This window comes from Rhinichthys klamathensis, unplaced genomic scaffold (assembly GCF_029890125.1).
Source record: "Rhinichthys klamathensis goyatoka isolate OS25496 unplaced genomic scaffold, OSU_Roscu_1.1 h1tg000048l_1, whole genome shotgun sequence".
In the NCBI taxonomy this organism is placed as follows: Eukaryota; Metazoa; Chordata; class Actinopteri; order Cypriniformes; family Leuciscidae; genus Rhinichthys; species Rhinichthys klamathensis.
Genome location: NW_026606594.1, coordinates 871,256 through 891,480, shown reverse-complemented (window position 1 = coordinate 891,480; position 20,225 = coordinate 871,256). Strand labels below are relative to the sequence as shown.

Below are 20,225 nucleotides of genomic sequence, written 5' to 3'. Positions count from 1 at the left end.
CCCCCCCCCCCCCCCCTAAATAAAGAACTCATAAACTCCCACAAAAAGTACAGTATGTGTAGCGGGTTTGCACTGGCCTACACACACTCTTAGACACACACACACACACACACAGACACAGACACACACAGACACAAGTACTATACCTTTTACATCAGCAGTTTCATTAGCTTCTGAACCCTGAACTCCCATTATAGCTCTCCTACAATGGGTCATTCAAAGTACAATCGCTAAATGAGTTTATCCCATTTACGTAAAACAATTTAAGCATGCAATTTAATTTAGATGTGAAAGAGTGTATACGTTGTCTTAAAGATTTACAGAACATCTATTTAACAAGGACATTCTTGTAATGTGTGCCTATGTTATTAATAGCCACAAATCAATTTGCACCGAGAGGATTATAAATGAAAAACATTAAAAATCACTGACACTCAGTTATACAGTGGACAGCTGAATTCTGGAAAGAGACTCTCACTGTTGGTATTACTCTGCCCTCTTGAGCTCAAAAAGAGGAATGGAAGTTAATATATATATATTTATTGTATTTAGTTATTGATTTTAGTTAATCAGTTACAGAGAACAGATATATAATTTTGCAACAGCATACTTTTTATTTATTGTTTTATGTAAGTCATTGATTGTGATTAGTATAATGCAGCATCTCCAGTCTTGACCATTTGTTTATTTCTAAGTTCATACGGGAAAAGACAATAAGGTACAGTGTTGTTTTGGACCCCATTGACTTTCATTCATTGTATAGACAAAAATATGTTATAAAATACATTCTATATTTTGCTGAAAAAATTAAGTCATACAGGATTGGACCTTTTGAACTACACTGTAAGAAGAACATCTTGAAAAAAAAAGAAGGAAAAAGGTACTGGTAATTTCCAACCCTAAAACACAACACAATGTGGAAAAACAGGCTTAATCATTCCTTCAGTTTAACAGTTCATCGGGCTAGACTTTTCTTAGAATGTATCCCTTTACCATAACTAGCCAGCAGAGGGCGCCATGAATTATGACTCTTTTTTTTTTTCAGTACAGAATAGATAGCCTGTTACATTCCAACATCTGTTATGTAAACAACAGATTCCTTGCATGTGCTTAACATTCATTTGCAGCACTTATGTCTCAGCACCATATACATCTCCTGTAAGCCTTTAGCAATACATTCTGTAATGAAGCTCATGTCTTTGTAGAGCCAGAATTAATCGACTCATCTTGTGGAGCCATTGTGCTCCTCTATTTTTTCTTATATCTCTGTATTACCTGGCCCCATAATATGTATTACTCCATGTTAGCAGGGCTAAATCAAAGCAGTAAATCACAGGTCATTACTGTCAGAGAGCTGCCCCAAACTCAACAGCCCTCTCTATCAGGCTAAAAGAGATGCTTATCATCAACACTGCCATAGCAGTTAGTTTTTTCCCTTCATTTCATTCATTGCTATTAAAGAACACTCTATTTGCACTCTCCACAAATGTCCCTTCGCATGGTGGTCAGGACGTACTCCATCTGAGGGTTGTCCTCCCTAAAAATATCAGATGGAGTGATTATTTTCTCTTTAATACAGATGATGCTGAGTCTTTAATAAATTATTCTTTATATCAATTATTTCCACTGTGGGCCTCTGAGACATCCTCTGTCCCAGACGAAACCTAAAATACTCTGTGGAGGACGCAAGATAATTTAATAATTATAATATGACCGCGTGGTGAACGAACCTAACTCATATTTAAACAACTATTTTGTGTTGCTGGCCAGATAAAATGACCGAAAAGAAAAACGTAAAACATTAACAAAGCAAAAATTTCAAAATTTCATATATGAGCTTCTTTGTCTAGATTCTTGAGGTGCCTTCTGGGATGCCTTTAAAACACTACTGCATGCTGGACATTTGTTGGCTGCCATTCCTTCTCTAAAATTAAGATTAAGATAATTAAGATAATTTAATATGCATCACGTGTTCTAAAAAATATGCTGAACAAAAGAGTAGTGTGTTCATAAATAAAGAATGAAAGCTTGAAAGAATGCACCAACTAAAATGTGTAAAAGAACAAATGCACCAACAGAAAAACAAACATAAGAACCAAAATGTGTGAGAAAGAACAAATGATTGCATAAACAAAAGTACAAGAGTAAGAACTGTGTTAGGAATGGTGTTAAAAGAACAGATAAAAGCTTGAACTATAAACATAAGAACCAGAAATGTGTGGCAAAAACAAAGCACAAACAAATGAACCAGAACTGTTAAAAGAAGCCTGAAAAAATAAATAAATGTAAGAACCAAAAATGTGTGACAAGAACAAAGCACAAACAAAAGAACAAACGTAAGAATTAAAAATGTGTGAAGGAACACAAAATAAAAAAAAACATAGACCAGAACTGTTCAAATAAACGAAAGCACATACAAAAGAACAAGTATTAGAAACAAATCTGGGTTGAAGGTAGAAACAAAAAGAACAAATATAAGAACCAGAAACGTGTGACAAGAACAATGCACAAACGTTAGAACAAACATAAGAACTAAAAATGTGTAAAAGAACAAACGAAAGCAAGCACAAATGTAAGTACATAAAAATGTATCTTTGTTCAGTGATAATCGCTTTATCTGTCTTTTTATTCAGCAAGTTAATCAGTGTGTGTGTGTGTGTGTGTGTGTCTTGCACTGCCATTCAGCTCAGTGGTATCATAATTTTCCTGTTAGACATCAAACATAGTATATACAGTATAATATAGTTATATAGTATGGTATAGTTATAAGGTAGTCATTGCTTTTTTTTAGGCCTTAAAACGGTCAAAGGGGCCTCCAACCAAATTTTGCTTAGGGCCCCCAAAGGTCTAGGGCCGGGTCTGAGTGTACAACTGATGTACACTCAAAAGCTATAGCCGTGGCATCCCAAATGATTTCCTGTGTCTTGAGAGAAGATCTACAGCACTTCTGGTGCACTTAGTGTGAATAAGGGTATAGGGGGTCAGGCCTCTGTATTGTGCCTGAATGATGTTGGGTTAACGCCAGATGGGTGCGTTGTCACCGTCAATGCTAAGCTGTCTGTTCTTTTTCAGATGATTGGTAGGATGAAGGGTTTTGTTAGTACACAAAGTTAGTCTCTAAAACAAACAAGGTGGACAATATTTTATTTAATGTGTCCATCAAGCCCTGTATAATGACTTCTTTCATGTAGTACTGATTTAAAGGAATATTCTGGGTTTAGTAGAATATATATATATATATTTTTTTTTTTTTTTTTTTTTGTGGGTTTATCCACACAAAATTGCACTGTTGCACCAGTTGCAGCTCGCATCAAATTCAAGTCACCGACTTTTGCCTACAGAACAACCACTGGCTCTGCTCCCTCCTACCTAAACTCATTACTTCAGACTTACGTGCCATCCAGAAACTTGTGCTCTGCAAGTGAACGCCGTCTTGTGGTGCTGAGTCCGTGACCATTTTCAAGAAACGGCTGAAGACACATCTTTTTTTTGCCAATACTTGATCCATTACTAACACTTTATCTTTTATTCTATATCTATTATATTTATCAAAATCAAAATAAAATAAATAAATAAATACACACACTGCGTTAGATTAAACTTGGAAGGGTCATAGCACTTGCATATTGTTGTCCTATTGTTAGTTTAACTGCTTCTATTGTTCTCACTTGTAAGTCGCTTTGGATAAAAGCGTCTGCTAAATGAATAATTGTAAATGTAGTACAAGTTAAGCTCAATCGACAACAATCAATGTTCAGCAACGTACTAAAACATGCTAGCAACACTTAGAAACTGCTAGCTATGCTGTCAGCTAGCAACAAAAGCTAGCTAAAGCCAAAACATGCTACCAATAAAACATACTAAGTATATACATACTAAATATATTTAAAATGTCAGCAATGTGTTAGCAAAATGCTACCAATGTCTAAAAATGTTAGCATGCTAACGACATTCTAAATTATGCTAGCAAAGTGCTAAAACATGATAGCAATATGGTAAAACAAACTTCAAGTTTAAAACTACGTCAGTCTTCAAGCTTTTTAAACTACCTCAAACTTCCTGGCTTGGCTTTCTCAAGCCAACATCAAAGTTTGTCTTGATTGAATCTAATTTACATCTTGAGGTTATATATTGAAACTGTGAGTATTTGAATGTTTACACAGCTTTTATTGTAAGTTCCTCCCTGTAACCCAGTTTTTTTGCTTTTACAAGTGGTAATTAAATGTTGTTGTAAAGAACATTGTTTGCTGATTGAGCTTAACAAGTACTGAATCCAGAATATTCATTTTATGGCAAAGCAATTAAGCACAAATTTAGAGATTAGCGAAATAAGCACTTTTAGTGTACTGCATGAGTATTCAAATTAGGACGTAGCCTTAGAAACGTGTGAGCTGTGTAGGCTACTAATTATGATGAGCAAGTTGTTTGCACCGTTGAGTCATGGGTTCGACCCCAGCTGCATCTAATTGAGTGCCCTTCAGATTTCTATTTTCGCCCGCTGTGTGGACACCACCTGCTTACACAGCTCCAAAGCACACATTTATCCCACTTTTGGCAACAAGTTATGAGTTTTTAATTCCATCTTGCAGAAAACAGACACAAAAAAATAGTGCAGAAGACTGTTGTTCTCCCAAAAGCAGTCTTCAAATGGGAGCGCAGATGCATTTATCATCATTTTGAGGGCATTAATGTGAAAGTTATGAGATGATCTCCCAGCACCCACCGAAGAGTGATGACTTTCAACTTGCAAATAAAGTAAAAGCAATCAAAAGCTGCTGCCATGGAGACGCCCACAGACCAGCGTGAGGCAAGGCGAACAGAGATGTGTTTTTACACCGCTGAAGATTGATCACACTAATTTAGAACAACTTTGCAACCCCCCCCCCCCCCCCCCTTCCTAAATTCAGCTTTTCCATTGTTTTATAAAGCCACGAGTTAACAATAACTTGTGCTTTAAAACATAATAAAAAGAAATCAAAACAAGCAAGCAAGCAGGCAATTCAGATGATTTGCTAGCAACTTAGAACTTAGCTTTGTGCTAGTGCAGATGTGTGGCTTTTGGTGAGTTCATTTTTTTTGAAAACAGTTATTTATCACTTACTGTTTGTGCTTCCAATTTTCTTCTGTTATAAGGCCTCTAAATGAGACTAGCTCTGTTCTAAAACCTAATGAGCCCCCTTACTGTAGTTTATCTACCTTCTAAGGCAGCATCCTGACTGGAATGGACCATCTGAAGTCAACGATTTCAAATGTCATACATACAGTACTGTAGCAGCTTTGCACAACATAAATGGTGTTCCTCATTTGAAACTAATGGGAGATTCTAGTCTAATCGGGTCCCATTAAGCTAGACGTTAGCATTTTGATATGCTGACAAATATACATAATCAAATAAGCATAACAATAGACAGAAGCTTTTATTTTTATTCAGTTGTAGTTCACAATGAAAACACTGTTAGGAATGTTCTAAAAAGTAAGAGGGACTCTTAAAAACCCTATTAGCAGCCTTTCTCATGAATATTAATCGGGTGACGGATGTTTGCCCTTATTATGATTACCACTTATCGATTGTGCTTTCGTTTATTTGATAATATGTTTCATTGGTTGTTCATTGGATTGTGCTTCTAATCTTAAATCTGCTGTTTCCTGTGACTGGCTACACACTGCGGCCAATCAAAACTGTTTAATTGTAATGATTATTGTCAACACAATCTATTGGCACTTCGTAACTATTTTACATTGCGGTGAATTGGTGCTAATGAATTCATACAATCTCATTCGTACATTTTTGTAAATTCTGTTTACGCCGCAGTGACAGTTAAGTTAAGTTTATTGGTGGGGGACCTTCATCTTTACATTTTTCTAAAATCTTACGTTTATGTATGATTCAGACTGTTTGAATTAATACGAAATTGCCACATCGTAAAATAGTTGCGTTTTCCAGTGGAATTAAAATGGTCAGAGACATGTCACTCTAGCTTTCCAGTACTAAATGAAATATGTTTCTAGTCTACTCCTCTCTCAGATCCATTCACCAATGCATTCTGGGATTACCTTCACCCTGAAAGATTCATGTGACGTAGCCTTACAAACAAGATAACCTTATAAGGTATCATAAATATGCAGCCTCCTTTTTGGAACAGCCATTTGATGCCTTTAAATTCTGTCTAGATAGGTAGCGCATAGGTTTTAGAACATCTAATGTGACACATCAGCTCATGGGCCATTTTATACCTGTCTAAGTGACATCACTGTCTGTGCATCCCTCCCCCCACGCCTCCCTCCATTAAATCACCAATCACTCTCGCTGATGAGGATCACTAACTCAAGAGGAACATGGAGATCAGGGCCAGGCATTATAGCAGAAGCGTCTCCTCTCAGGCATTAGAGTCTCCAGGCACACATAAATAATCCAGCAGTGTTAAACTGCTCGGCTGTGGAAATGGCAGTGGAAACGCCCTCCTAATTCTATTGTTGCCGTTGTTCAAGCCCTAGTCCTGCATAACCACATTCACAGCTTGTTCAGACAACCAAACCCCAGTCCTAGGCCTAACCCTAAAATCTGATTGGTTGATGGAATGTTGTTACAGGACCAATACCAAGGATGTTGGTCCAAGAACATACATTTTTTAAGATGGTCTATAGCATTTAAATGAATAGTCCACCCAAAAATTCTGTCATTGTTTACTCACCCTCATGCCGTTCCAAACCTGTATGAATTTCTTTGCATATTTTGAAGGACTTTGGCATCCATATACCATTGGACCCCATTGACTTGCATTGTATAGACAAAAAAATTAAGGCTGGCTTTTGACACAGATTTCACGAAGCTATGGATTAGGTTCAGTCTGATCTTGAATTGGTTTGATTCGATTTGCTATCGATTCATTTGTAAATATTTCAGATACATGTCAATTTTTTTTTTAAATGGAAAAAAATAATAATCTCAAAATATTTCTGTAAACGAAAAACAACATTGACTAAAAGATTATGAATCTTATAATAACATTTTGTTAAAATGAAGCTAGATTCAAATCGAGTAATCAATATTTCAACCAGCGCTACAAGAAATTGCTGGAATATTTTCAAAATATCTTCCTAAGTTCCACAGAAAAAAGAAAGTACATTATGAACATAATGATAAACGTAATGGTGAGTAGGTAATGACCCAAATAAAAATGTTTTTGAGTAAACTGTCCTTTTAAGAAAACATAGACACACACCAAGCCTGCCTTATGGCCTTTCAGTTCTGCATTGTTTGAATATAACCATATGTTTGATTCTGTCAACTTGGCTTTAGCTCTGAATGCTAAATTTGCCCATTCATTTTCTAGTATTCTTAAATGTCTAGGTCTAATTTAAGCAGAAGTGAATAAAAGCGTGAAGTAGCTTTAATTGAGCGTAGGCATTGCTGTTCAAATGACTGTATTTTGTATAAAGACTATAGCAGGGATTTTATGAGAGTCCACTCACTGACTGTGTGCAAAAACTTGTGAGCTTGTTTGAATGTTTTGTATGCTGGTCCACCCACACATTTGTATTATAAGAACAAATATACAACACAACACAAGTCCCCCTTGAGCATGTTCTAAATCGTGACATCACTTGTGCATTAACCAATTTCAGAACTCAAATAATGAGCAAACTTTGCTCAGAACATTAGAAAGACTCAATTAGAAGAAAAAAAAAAACAATTATCACTCAAAAGCTTTCTCCAGTGTAATGAGATCAAATTCATTCTTGAGATTTTCTTTAAAGGGACATAATGTGTATGTGTGTGTATATATAGAATATCATTCCACAAAACTACTTTTACAGTGATTTTATTTAGCTGTTTTGTTCTTTTTGGAGCTTGATGGCCACTGGGTCCCCATCCACTTTCACGGAATGGAAAAGAGCAATGCGAACATTCTCTTAAACTTCTCCTTTTATGTTCCATGAAAGAAATGAAGTCAATTTTTTAGCATGGTTAAGGACAGAGGTTAGCCAATATCCAGATATGCAATCACAATTTTGCATTGCATTTTATTCCGCTGAATGCAAGATTTAGGCACTCACTCTGATTATGGAGAGCGTTATTCTGATTGGCATGTTGATTGCTTGCATCAGCGCGGATTGTCCTGAGAAATTCTCGCTTATTATTATTCAGTTGAGTTTGTCTTGTATTTTTCTCACTTTAGTATAAGATGAAGTATCGTAATAAGAGCGAATTCTTTGAAATCATATTATTACTTACAACAGCCACCAAAAAGTATTGAAATCACACAAAAAATGTATGAATGTCATTACATAAATAATAAGTAAAAAGCTGCACATTCATTTCCTAAACTGATAAAAATAAGAAATGTTTCTTGAGCAACAAACCACCATATTAGAATGATTTCTTAGGATCATGTGACACTGAAGACTGTACTGATGCTGAAAATTCAGCTTTGCATCACAGCAAGAAATATATATATAATAGTCACAACCTTGGCACTTCAGCTGTGCCCTTTTGAGTTTCACCAAGATTTAATAAGAATCTCTTGCTTGTGCACTGTGTCCTCTACCAATCAGCGATTATTAAATAGTGCTTGACAGCTGCGCACGTCCAATCAATATAGGCCTTCCTGCTTACCCATAAGGCCTGTATGAAGTACCTTATTCAGTATTCAGATGTGGGCATGTTAGTCTCTGTGTCTATAAAATAATGCAAGAAACGTATACTTCTGAATTGTACGTTTTCCATAAATGAAAATTCTGTCAGTATTTGCTCAACGATATCTCTCTCTCTCTCTCTCTCTCTCTCTCGCTCTCGCTCTCGCTCTCGCTCTCGCTCCTCGCTCTCTCTCTCTCTCTCTCTCTCTCTCTCTCTCTCTCTCTCTCTCTCCAGATTGTGGCAGACTCTGTCTCTGCATTCTAATGTGTTATGTGTGGTGATATATTTGGCAGACTTGAGGGTGACTCATATTTTTGGGTTCTTGTATAACCTCTTGTACTCTGAACTTTGCCTCCATGCGTGCTGTGAAATCTCTATAAAGCCGATTTTGCCCAAACACAATGAGCAGAAAAGAGGATTGAGGCTGATCATCATCAAAGGAAGATTTGGCATTTGCATCCGAACACTTAGCCGGAATTTAGAATTTTTCATGTGGGAGAATTTGTTTTTCTGACAGAAAGTGCTTGCATAAATTCAGCTCGGACTCAGCAATGCTTAAAACCAGCAGTGATTCAAAATAAACTGATTTTCTTCCTTGGTAAAGCAAAATGACTGGTTGAAAACTTCAGGGTTCCATCCGTTCGTCCATTCATCCATCCATCCATCCATCCATCCATCCATCCATGATGGATGTGGAAAACAAATCGGAATTGGTTCAAATATGAGAGGCTACAAATGCTGCGTGTGAGGACAGAAATGTTTGAATAGTTACTCTTCTGAGAGCCCTGCTGTTCAGCTCTGATTAGTATGATGTATATGCATTAATGTGCAGTAGCATTCATTAACACACAGATTCAAAACATCCTCTCATTATCGAGGCACCTGGGAAAACATGAGAGAATTCTGAAATTGGAATTTCCTGTGAAAGTAATGGAAATTAGTCAAGATCTTAAGTCATCATTTATAGCTCATATGTTACCAAATGCTACTTTACTAGCCAATAACCATTTACTGTGTGGCACAAACTGGTCATCCATATAATCAATAATGATAAAAAAAAAAAAAAAGGATAATACTAAAATGGCATGTTACTATATAGACCAAGCTTAAAATGCAGCTTTAACTTTGATATTAATGCACCATCTCTCCTTTTTCCAAGGACCCTTTGGATGAATAAAGACCTTAAATACAGACTGTTACAAATGAAAATCCACCCCAGCAACCTCTACAAGTGAATTTAAAAATCTTTATCCAATAATGCCACATTGACTGGAAAATTCAATGGTCAAAAGGGATCTCTGCTATTGCCTCTGAGTAATGGCAACCATCCATAAACATAACTCTTTTGCACTTGCTCAACAGAATCACTCAACAATATTTAATAAATGCATTATAGACACATGCACTGAGAAAAACACAAAACATAATATTAGATCTGGTTAGGTGGCAGTTATCAATCTGGCTGAGGTAAATAACCAATTTTTTTTTTTATTTTTTTTATAACTATACTTTACTTTAGGGGGACCAGATAGCATGCACTAAATTATTTTGGTGGTTTTGAATATGATCTCAATATTTGTGCAGGTATGTGTTATGTAATTGCAGATTGTTTTATTCTATACCACAAATAAAGCAATATGACATTCAAGAGTTCTACACTTCAAACTCAAATTACATATTTATTAAAAACTGGGAATGTAGCTAATTGCAGCATTTATTTATTCAGTACTAATTTTTATGTTGCATACTATATTTATAAATACAGAATCATGGATTTGTCTAATGTGGCAAAAGATTATGTTTGCATAATCAGAGCCATAGTTTAAAATAAACAACAATTCACTAAACCCTCAATATCAAAATTCATACATAAATCCACATACATTTCAGAGCGTATGTAGTTTGTTTGGAATGGGATGTATTGCTTTAGACTGTTGCATAGCACTCATAATATTAAGCTATCTATATTCCCATTTGTAATATCCTGCCTACATTTGAATGTTATGCTGACACTGGATCCCTGGCAACATTACCGGCTAGATATGAGATCTTTTTATTTGCAAAAATCTAATGCATCCCTTGTCTCAGTCAAGCAGATTTTTATGGTGGGCTCATCTGTCAGTCACAGGTGGAACGGAACGTAAAACCTTCTAACTTTTTTAATTAACTTTATAATTGTTGCCAAATATCTGTCTGTACCAATATTACAATTCTGTCTGATACTAATAAGCTTTATAATTATTTTCATAGTATGGCTGATAACTAAAATTCTATACTATTTTGTCTAAATAAAACACCAAAAACTAAAATCAGACATGTAGTGAATTTAGGCATCATAACAAAGATTTTCTAAATTTTACATTTAACATTTAATTAAATTATTAGCTTTTTATGGATTTAGTTTACCGGTAAGTGAGCATTAGATGACGGCAATAGTGTTTCAAGGCACATAATAATACTCTCTGGAGATGTATGTTCCCTGAGTATCTTACATACTATAAGAAGGAATAACCCTGTATTAACACATATATGAGTCTGTGTTGTACTGTATAATTTGTTGTGATTGATGCATGCAAATTGCATTTTGCATTTAGCACAAAGGGGATGTGTTGGAGACATTCAGGTACTAGCTGCTAGAATCAATGTGTGTTAATATTATATCTGTGGAATGGGATGTTGTGTCTCTGTAGGCAGTGACTCTAATAAGGACAGACAGTTTACCTGCCTGCAACAAGCCCTTGTAAAAGAAAGGTTAGATGTTTCCTTTTAATTAGACATCAGCTTTGCTCCATACCACAGATGCACACACACACACACACACTGCCATGCTATTAAATAACGGCTAATTGTGGTGTAGTGTTTTCAGGCACGGATGCTTGCTAGTCCTTATGGAATCAGACGGATGAGTGAACACCTAGAAACTGGAAATGGATTTGTTTTGGCCCATTTGATTGTTGTGAGAGCTCATGTTTTGCACATCCTGTTAAGGCTCAGATCAGAGTGTGTGTGGGAGATGATCAAGCTAATTTGAAGGAGGGGGTCTTTTTTGTTCTATTTTTGTGGTTAAAAAACATGAATGAATGAATGAATGCAGATAAGGTTCTCTGTACTGCACTTGTTGTGCAGTGTACAGTACTGTATGACTGTGTGTAGTTGGGATTAATCATTTTAATGTAGAAATACTTAATAGGTATTTTAAATAGTTCTTAAATAAGTAGTTCACCCCAAAATGAGAATCGTCACCATTTACTTTACAAACCCATAAGGCTTTTGTTTATAAGCTTTGGCATTGTAAACAAAGCGTTGTTTGGCTCAACGCACTTGGCACATCAAATATGGTAAACTAAAGCTCAAACTTGCTTTCTTGACACACAATAACCGATGAGGTTTGCTCTTGAGTGTCATGCAAGAAAGGTTGAGCTTTATATATATATATATGTGTGCGTTGACTGTTTTATATGTGAATAACAGCCTAAATTAAATCTGATATACAAAAACTCTTACATTACTTTCATGTACTTTTTGAGGCTTGTAATGTGGATTACTTATACTTTTAATAGGTGGGAAAAATGAAGAGATGATTTTAATTAAAACAGTTCTACAGTTGTTAGTGCACTTATAAACAATTTGATGGTTGATAAGATACTGTACAGTGCAAAATTCTGGATTTCAATATTCTGTACAAATCTATTTGATTAACAGTATAAAATAGCTTTTTACAGTACTGTTAAAAAAATTTTTTTTTTGCACACTTCAGATTTTAAGCTGAAACATCATTATTTCTCAAATCACCAGGTTAAAGAAATCTTAAATTCTGAGCAGTTAGTTACAGATTGACTGACTCACATGAATTTTTTTTTTTTTTTTTCAGAGAGGCTGAATGATTGCATTGGAAAGAACCAGGGAAGTCTTGGATAGAGTTCCTTTGTAATCTTATTAGTGACGTCATTAGAACAGAACAGAGAGATTTCATTGGCTGTTTTTCAACCAATAAGCTTTCAGTCCAAATCCTTTCACATACGTCTCATTACCATCAACACACATCTTGCATGCATGTCCACTATTTTCAAAGTCATAAAATAGACATTTAGAGATATGTTTAGAAACGTGCTTAGAAATATTTGGGTGTAAAAAATCCTCTTTGGCTAGACTGGAATTGTTTTTCAGGCAGTAGTGAACGAGACACATCTGTGCTAGCAGAGGCTGCTGCTGTTTTTATAGCAGGGAGAATGACAAGGCTTGGCATGTTTTGCGGCCACAATCCAAGCCTCCTGGCCTGGCACCCAGGGGAAAGCCCACGTTCTCTCTCTCTCTCTCTCTCTCTCTCTCTCTCTCTCTCTCTCTCTCTCTCTCTCTCTCTCTCTCTCTCTCTCTCTCTCTCTCTCTCTCTCTCTCTCTCTCTCTCTCTCTCTCTCTCTCTCTCTCTCTCTCTCTCTCTGTCCTCTCAGGTTGCTCAGAAGCCCCATCTGGTGCATCTCTATGCCTCTGTACCCTGGCAGGACATTTGGAAGCAGAAATCTGTCCCACCTCCTCTTCCCCTTAGGGGAGGAAAGATTTTGGAGAGATGCTCAAAATAATCCATTGGAGCATGTTCATATCTTTCTGCTGCCTTCGTAATATTGTCTCATAAGACTATTGCTGAGGCCCATTAGTGGAAACAATTTTACGAGTCAGTGTTTCGATTAAAGCACATTTCACAAAACATTTATACTAGAATCACAACAGAAATCATAAAAATGCCACCATTATACTTTATTTTAGTCATACACTGAAACCCCAAACTCATTTATAGATGATTGCTAGTCTGTAGACAAGGACAAAATACCTCAGATGACCTTTTGGGTGTGAATTTCAGTCATGTTTACTTCCAGTTTCACTTAAATAGGAGGAAATATCCCATACTTTAAAGGAGATACTGCATGTGGGTGGGCTAGCAACTGCATCGCATCAGGCTAAAACCATTTAGAAACCTTAGTAACCACAAATTGCCATTGTATTGTCAACTACAGGTATCACATGGTTATCCCATCAGATTAGTTACTGGTTTATAATCTATGAAGGCACTTATGGAGTCATGTGACGTGTACAGTTCAAGGAGTGTGCTGACCCTCATGGCACATAGGGGTCGAGAGGCACGTATGACAATGATTGAATAAAGTCTAGTAAATGGACTTCTGCTAAGCCAGGCTTTGCAGATTTGATTATCTTCCTCAACAATGGCTACATGTATTTTCAGAAAAGCCAAGATGGAGCCAAATTAAATGAGTCCCTCCAGTGTGCCCAATGCCCATGTCAGTAGAAACACTGAATTAAAAGAGCTCTTTTATTAACTGAAAGGAAGCTTATCCTGATCAATGCTAAAGTCATTCTTAATGGTTGCATTGGCATTTCTTTAAAGAGGTTAATCGGCCAATTATATTGATCCTAAACACTCTTGTCTGGACTGCAGACCTTGAAAGTCTGAGTACAGTGAATCCAGTTTTATTTGGAACAATCTTAAATAATTGCAAGACAACATGTTCTGTACTAATACTTTTAGTGCTTATTTCACACATTCAGTTTTTAGTTTTCGCTTATAGGTCAGAGTAAAGACTTCTGACAAAGTTCCCTGTGACGTTGCAATTCAAACCACACAAGATCACTTTGAAGGAAGATCAACAGGTTTGGTGCTTGTTGGGAAAAACATCCACTGTGATTTATAGTTGGCCCATAACTGGTCATGTTTACCGGAGCCGACGGATTAACTGTGCCCTCTTTGGTCAATTTAAGTAGCTTGTCTTTTTGTTGAAAGTTTGCTGACATCTTTGCCAAGCAGAAGACATGAAAGTCTTCTGCTTTTTTATATTTAGTAATAGGTTATTGTTATTATATTATAGTTCATATACAGACACTAAACTAGGAAGGCTATGTAGCTTTTGTTGTTGTCAGATTTATACTTTGTGATGACTTACAATTGACTTTTTTATTTATTTTATTTGAATTTTTTGGGGGGGAAATGGCTTTCAAGCTTTTCATCTCAAATAAACAGCAAGTTTTCTGTGACAACTAACCCCTGTTTGACAATATGCCCATTAATGGGGCTTATGTTAAATTACTATATCTTCTTTTTTTCAGGACAAAAGCAGTGGAAATAAAATTTTCTGTTGCTTAGACTTTAGTGCATGTGCCTACTGAAAAAAAATATTGCTAGTTACCTGGTTGCCTCAAAATGTTGAGTTCATTGAAATTAAACATTTGAGTAAATACAATGGAGAAAAACAGAAATGGAATTAGAATTAATAAATAGAAAGTTGATTTGACAAAAGAATAAATTTGCGATAACAAAACATAAAAAATAATTTGTTTACAGTTGAATTTAATTTTAATTTAATTTAACTATAGTATAGAAATGATCAATATTTTATAGAATTATACATATAAAATTATGTGTCTAATTTAAAATAAAAATAACCCTGAGAAATATTTCCTGGAGTAAAAGTGACAACTAGCCGTGGTTTCCCCCTACAAAATAGTAATTAAGTACTTCACATTAAGTATCATGGAATACTTTAAAATAAGGAGCGTTGTTTCCCTAGAGGTCTTTTACATATTTGTTTATGGGACCCTAAAACACATAATCGCAGCTCATAAATATGCAACTCACTATCTCTGAGCATCAACAGGGAGAGTCCCCGTGTAGCCACGCCCACATCTGATTCTAATATCCGATTGGTTTACCGGCAATGATGCTGCATAATGATGTTCGGAGGCAGCAGCTTATCGAACAGATGGGCTGGTCCAGCACACGGGTACACACAGCATCCGTGCTGTGGTCATGGAGCTGCTGCTGTGTATATCACTGACATTTCACATCCCTGATTGATTATGTCAGCGTTTTACTGACTTATTATTCATGCAGCGTGCATTAAAAGGAGCGCAGTTATAATTTCTGTCATTCTATATGTGGATGTGAGGAGTCCAGCGTCAGTTGGGGAGGCACTGATCCCTGGTCAGTTGAACTTGACGACAAGGATTTAATTCATACTGTGCAGCTGGAGACATACTGCTGATCACCTCTGCGTTGCATTGGGGGAAATATGATTTTCTCAGACATGAACACGGGGACTAACTCCCCAAAGGTGCACCCGCCGAACGGGACAAGATTTTACACCTACCAGGCGAGTATTTAAAGTGTTTAATGGCCCCAAACTAATGCCAACTGCTTGATATGTTTCTTTATGCTTCTTATTATGATTATTGTTTGCAGTTAAGGGTCGCTTTTGTTTGACACGTCCATGATGCAGTTGCGTTAGCTACGTTGTTTTTAATCGGAAGAAGCTCGCGCAAAAATGCGCACTCAGAGTTTGGTTGTAGAGTTGTACATAGAATAGGCTGGGTTGACAGTTTTAATCGCGTTTAGGATTGACTAAACTGTCACCATATTTATGTTGTTTAAGTCTGAACTGAAGGTTTAAAGGCGTTAACCAGCAGTAGGGTTGAGCGCGCGCATTCCTCTGGAGGCGCGAGCGCTTTATAAATACATCATGTTAGGACAGTGGCTTATAGTGATAGTATTTTGATTAAACGTGGTTTTAATTGTATTCTATAGTACATTGAGATGCTACACAATCTAGAAGTCATGTCATTTTAATACTGAATAGCTAAAACTATAATCTTTATTGTGTTTACGAAGGGTATACCTACTACAGTAGGCTAATGGATATGTGAACCGGGGCTAGTCACACTTTTTTTTTCTTTTTTTTTTACTCCAGTGAATATTTCTCAGGGTGTATTTATCGTTGAAAGTAATTTTAACGCATAGTTTTAATGTCTTGGCTACAAAAAAATCCCATAAACATTTCCAACCTTTTTGTCTCGGAACAAATATAGGCTACAGTTAATTGAACAACCGTTGATCTTTTGTGACAACATGCCCCAATTGCGGTACATGTTGTCACAATAAGAACGTGCCATTAAACAGCATGATATAGACGTTTCAGCAGAACTTATATGATAAAATAATTAATAAAAATAGCCAAAATCGAAAAGGTTGGAACATCAAACCATTGTTGTGACCAGAATTCGCTGTGTAGCATATTATTATTATATAATTAACAAACTGTTAATTTGTGTATAATAACAATGATAATGTCAACTTCCCCATGTGACAACTTACCTTGGTCTAAACTGTCAGTCTCTTTTAATTGATATGCACCATATTGTCTTGATGTGCTGAATTGCATGCACTGCTCAGCTGTGACCCAAATCTCATGCATTGGAATGAGGACAGTGTCTTTAGATATTGATTTCTGTAAAGGGAGGCCGTGGTAACCAAGGCAGTGATGATATCAGCAAGAGACTCTGGCTTTAGAGATGATGATTTCATCGGAGCGCTTTTCAACAGGTGCTGCAGATGCTTATTTAACCATCTGTATTGATATTTGTTTGTGGATTATAGAGGTTTATTTTTGGTTACCCTCTGTACTGAAAATACCGTGGCATGGTTTGCCTCCTGTTGTTTTTAGGTTTGCTCCTTTTGAGTGAGCGTGGTGTGCCATGTTTCTGTGTTTGTGTATGTGTGTGTAGTATCATCTTGTCTCATCATTAGCAGAGAGGTGCTCCCCATGGAAAACAGCCTGAGAGATTTCCCCCCTGATTTAAAACGCCACAATCTATCGTTTTCTGTCCTGACAGTCTATTTCCCAGGTACAGCCACAGCATGAACAATCTGAACAATATAAGCATGCAACGCAGAGACACTTTGAAAGCAAAAGACTTGTTTACCGCAGTAGGTCTTGATTGGTTTTGCTTCAGGATCCTGAATTTAAATTTGGAAGCCCAAACACAGTTCCACAATTGTTCATAATAAAGTTGTAAACAAAAATGTACTTTAAACCAGTGGTTCTCAAACAGGGGTCTTTGGCAAACTTCCCAGGGGCCTGCAGGATGACTTAATATATTTACGGATATCGTGCTACGCACACAGAAACATTAAGGAGCACAGAAATTCGTTATCAACGCTGCCCGCGGCTTTTACTAAAATAGCTTCGCTACTGAATCGCTACATTTTATTTCTCAGCAATGAGGGGTTACGTTGCTATTTTGGAGTATTAAACTCACAGCTTCGTTGTTAATAGGGAGTGAGATGCTGAACAGAGGCAGGTATGTGTCTCTCATCTCTCTCTCTCTCTCTCTCTCTCTCTCTCTCTCTCTCTCTCTCTCTCTCTCACTCTCTCTCTCTCGATAATTAATTCAAATAAATGCTATCATTTATTAATTAAAAATGTAATGTAATGTAATCTTACGCACTACTTTATCGCTGTGTCTGATTCAAAGCGGACAGAATGCTAAATCTAACGAGCTGTAACTGAAGGAAATAACCGTCAGTTTTACATTTCTGGTCAAATATTCCACTGCAAACATCAATAATAGCTTTAAGTTGTCAATGTTGGCAAATCACAATGGTAGAAGCAGGATAATCCATGCCTAGCTGTACATTCACCGATTTTATTGAATGATGTGGAGGCAAAAAACCCACCCGACGCGAAGCTAAGTACATTAAAATCGTATGGTTAGCCGTTGATTATCCCTTACATAGAATGCCTTCTTGGCTTCCTTTGAGACTTTGAGCTCTTTCGAAGAGTGTTGTGAATTGTGTTTCACGAGACTCTTAACCAAGCGCTCTGCATCGCAAGTGCAATGCTGTACCAGGTGAGCTACTGAGCAAGTTTACTACGTCATATGGAGCAGATTATGCAAATGTCAAAGTGTATTCATTTACAAGTCATGCGCTATGGTAAAAGTGCTTTGAGTTCATAGAAGTACTATGCTCAATACCATGGCGAAATAATTCTTTGTTGATTGATAATCTGCCCTCATTTGTGTGAAAAGGAATGAAAAAGTTGTTGGTGTTTTACTGCCTGTAGTTTTAGGTATTGGTATTTCCAATGAGCCTGGGTTGAATTGACAAATTTTCTAAATTCATTAACAACAGATGTTGCCATTGTCTCTTGATTTTCGATGCTCTCATCGGGTATGGTCGGCGCAAAATAGGGGTGTGACAAAATATCGATAGGGCAATATATCGTTGTCCTTCTCCATGCGATATGAGCATCGATACACTGGGGGCAAATATCAATATTTTAATTAACAAAACTTAAGGACTTAAGAGAGAAAACCTGCACTTAACCTATTCATGGGCATTTTGTTTTCACAGTTAGACAGATGTCGTGATGTATAATTTATAGGATTGTCTAGCAATATATTGATTATCACAGAATTGCTGTATCGTGATATTATCCGTATCGTGAGCCATGTATTGTATCGTATAGTATTGTAAGGTACCCTGTGATTCCCACCCCTAGCGCAAACCATGCTTATTTTCATTGCAAGTCCACCTGTGTTAATGTAGTTCGATGCTTTTTAATTTTACACATGCTTTTGTCCATGTTGTTATCTGTTTATTTTGACTACCTTCTACCAAGTGATAGATAATTTTGAGTTTGATTGGACAGCCTTTGGCATCAGTAACACATGACATGAGGAGTGATTGCTATCCTAACTACACACAATTATATGGTTAGTTGAATGTAATTATTTGCATTTACTGTAGCTTTGTTTTCTCCTGCTTTTTTGTGACCGCTTTTCTTTGTCGCTTGCTTTTTCTTCCTCTGTGTTTTTCAACCCACATTATTAAAAGTCAATTTCAAGGAGTGTTTCTAGCACTCTGTAATGTTGTACAGATGATATTTCTTAGTATTTCTTCTGCATTCCTCTCCAGACTAAACACTGTGCAGAGTCAATATTAGTGTTGGCGTAGCGAAGCATCTTCAATGCTGTTGGCTGCTGTGTGTGCATTCTCCAAAGCTGTGTGTAGTGTATGTCTGTGGGTTGGTGTGTGTGTATAGGTATGTAGGGTTAGTTGAGCACAAAACTTGATTTGTTAATGGTGTTTGCATGAAGCAAGGAACAAATATAGCATCAGCGATAGACTCTGTATTAGCGCACACCTGTCTGTATATATGACATTTGAGTTTAAACTAATATGGGTTTAGCTCACTGATCCTGCATTAAATTCAAAGTATAAATGGATTACAGATTGTATTCTTTAGGTAAGACAGCTCTTACCATAAAAAAAGAAAAAGAAAATATACAAAATGTGTAGCCCTCGGCATCTGGTACTATGTCATAAAGTGTGGTGAGAATAATTTCATTACCTTGGCCTCTCCCCTCATAGCCAGTGCAGCTTTTATCCAGGCACAAATAATAAAAGCCAGTGAAGGGTGGCTTCCTGGCTTATCCTTTGGGATTAATGGGAAAAAATGAGAGGTTGTTGAGGGTCTTTGGTTTATTTAATCGGGGGTGATCGCTGTTATTTAATTACAAATGTGAGCAGCATGGCAGTTGAATTTTTAAAAAATATAATAATTAGTATAATGTTTAATAAATTATTAATATGATATTTTTTATAATTAATTAAATACATTTATTTTATCCATATTAGTTATGATATAGTGTATGTACAATATAATTATTTGAATATTATACTATTTACAATCTATTTTGTGTGTATATATATATATATTTATGTATCCAGTACACACATTAT

General features: G+C 36.4%; 1 protein-coding gene across 7 annotated transcripts in view; it reads left to right on the top strand.

Moving 5' to 3' along the window:
- ppfia2 (PTPRF interacting protein alpha 2) overlaps positions 1–20,225 on the top strand; it is a 166,673-nt gene that overhangs the window by 39,301 nt on the left and 107,147 nt on the right. For 2 of the 7 annotated variants that reach the window (XM_056247470.1, XM_056247468.1), the window contains exon 1: positions 15,416–15,795. The exons of the other annotated variants lie outside the window; for them this stretch is intronic. In XM_056247470.1, the coding sequence (XP_056103445.1) occupies positions 15,715–15,795 (81 nt within the window). In that variant the 5' untranslated portion in view covers positions 15,416–15,714. Of the gene's footprint in view, positions 1–15,415; positions 15,796–20,225 lie in introns of those variants that run through there. 7 annotated transcript variants of the gene reach the window in all.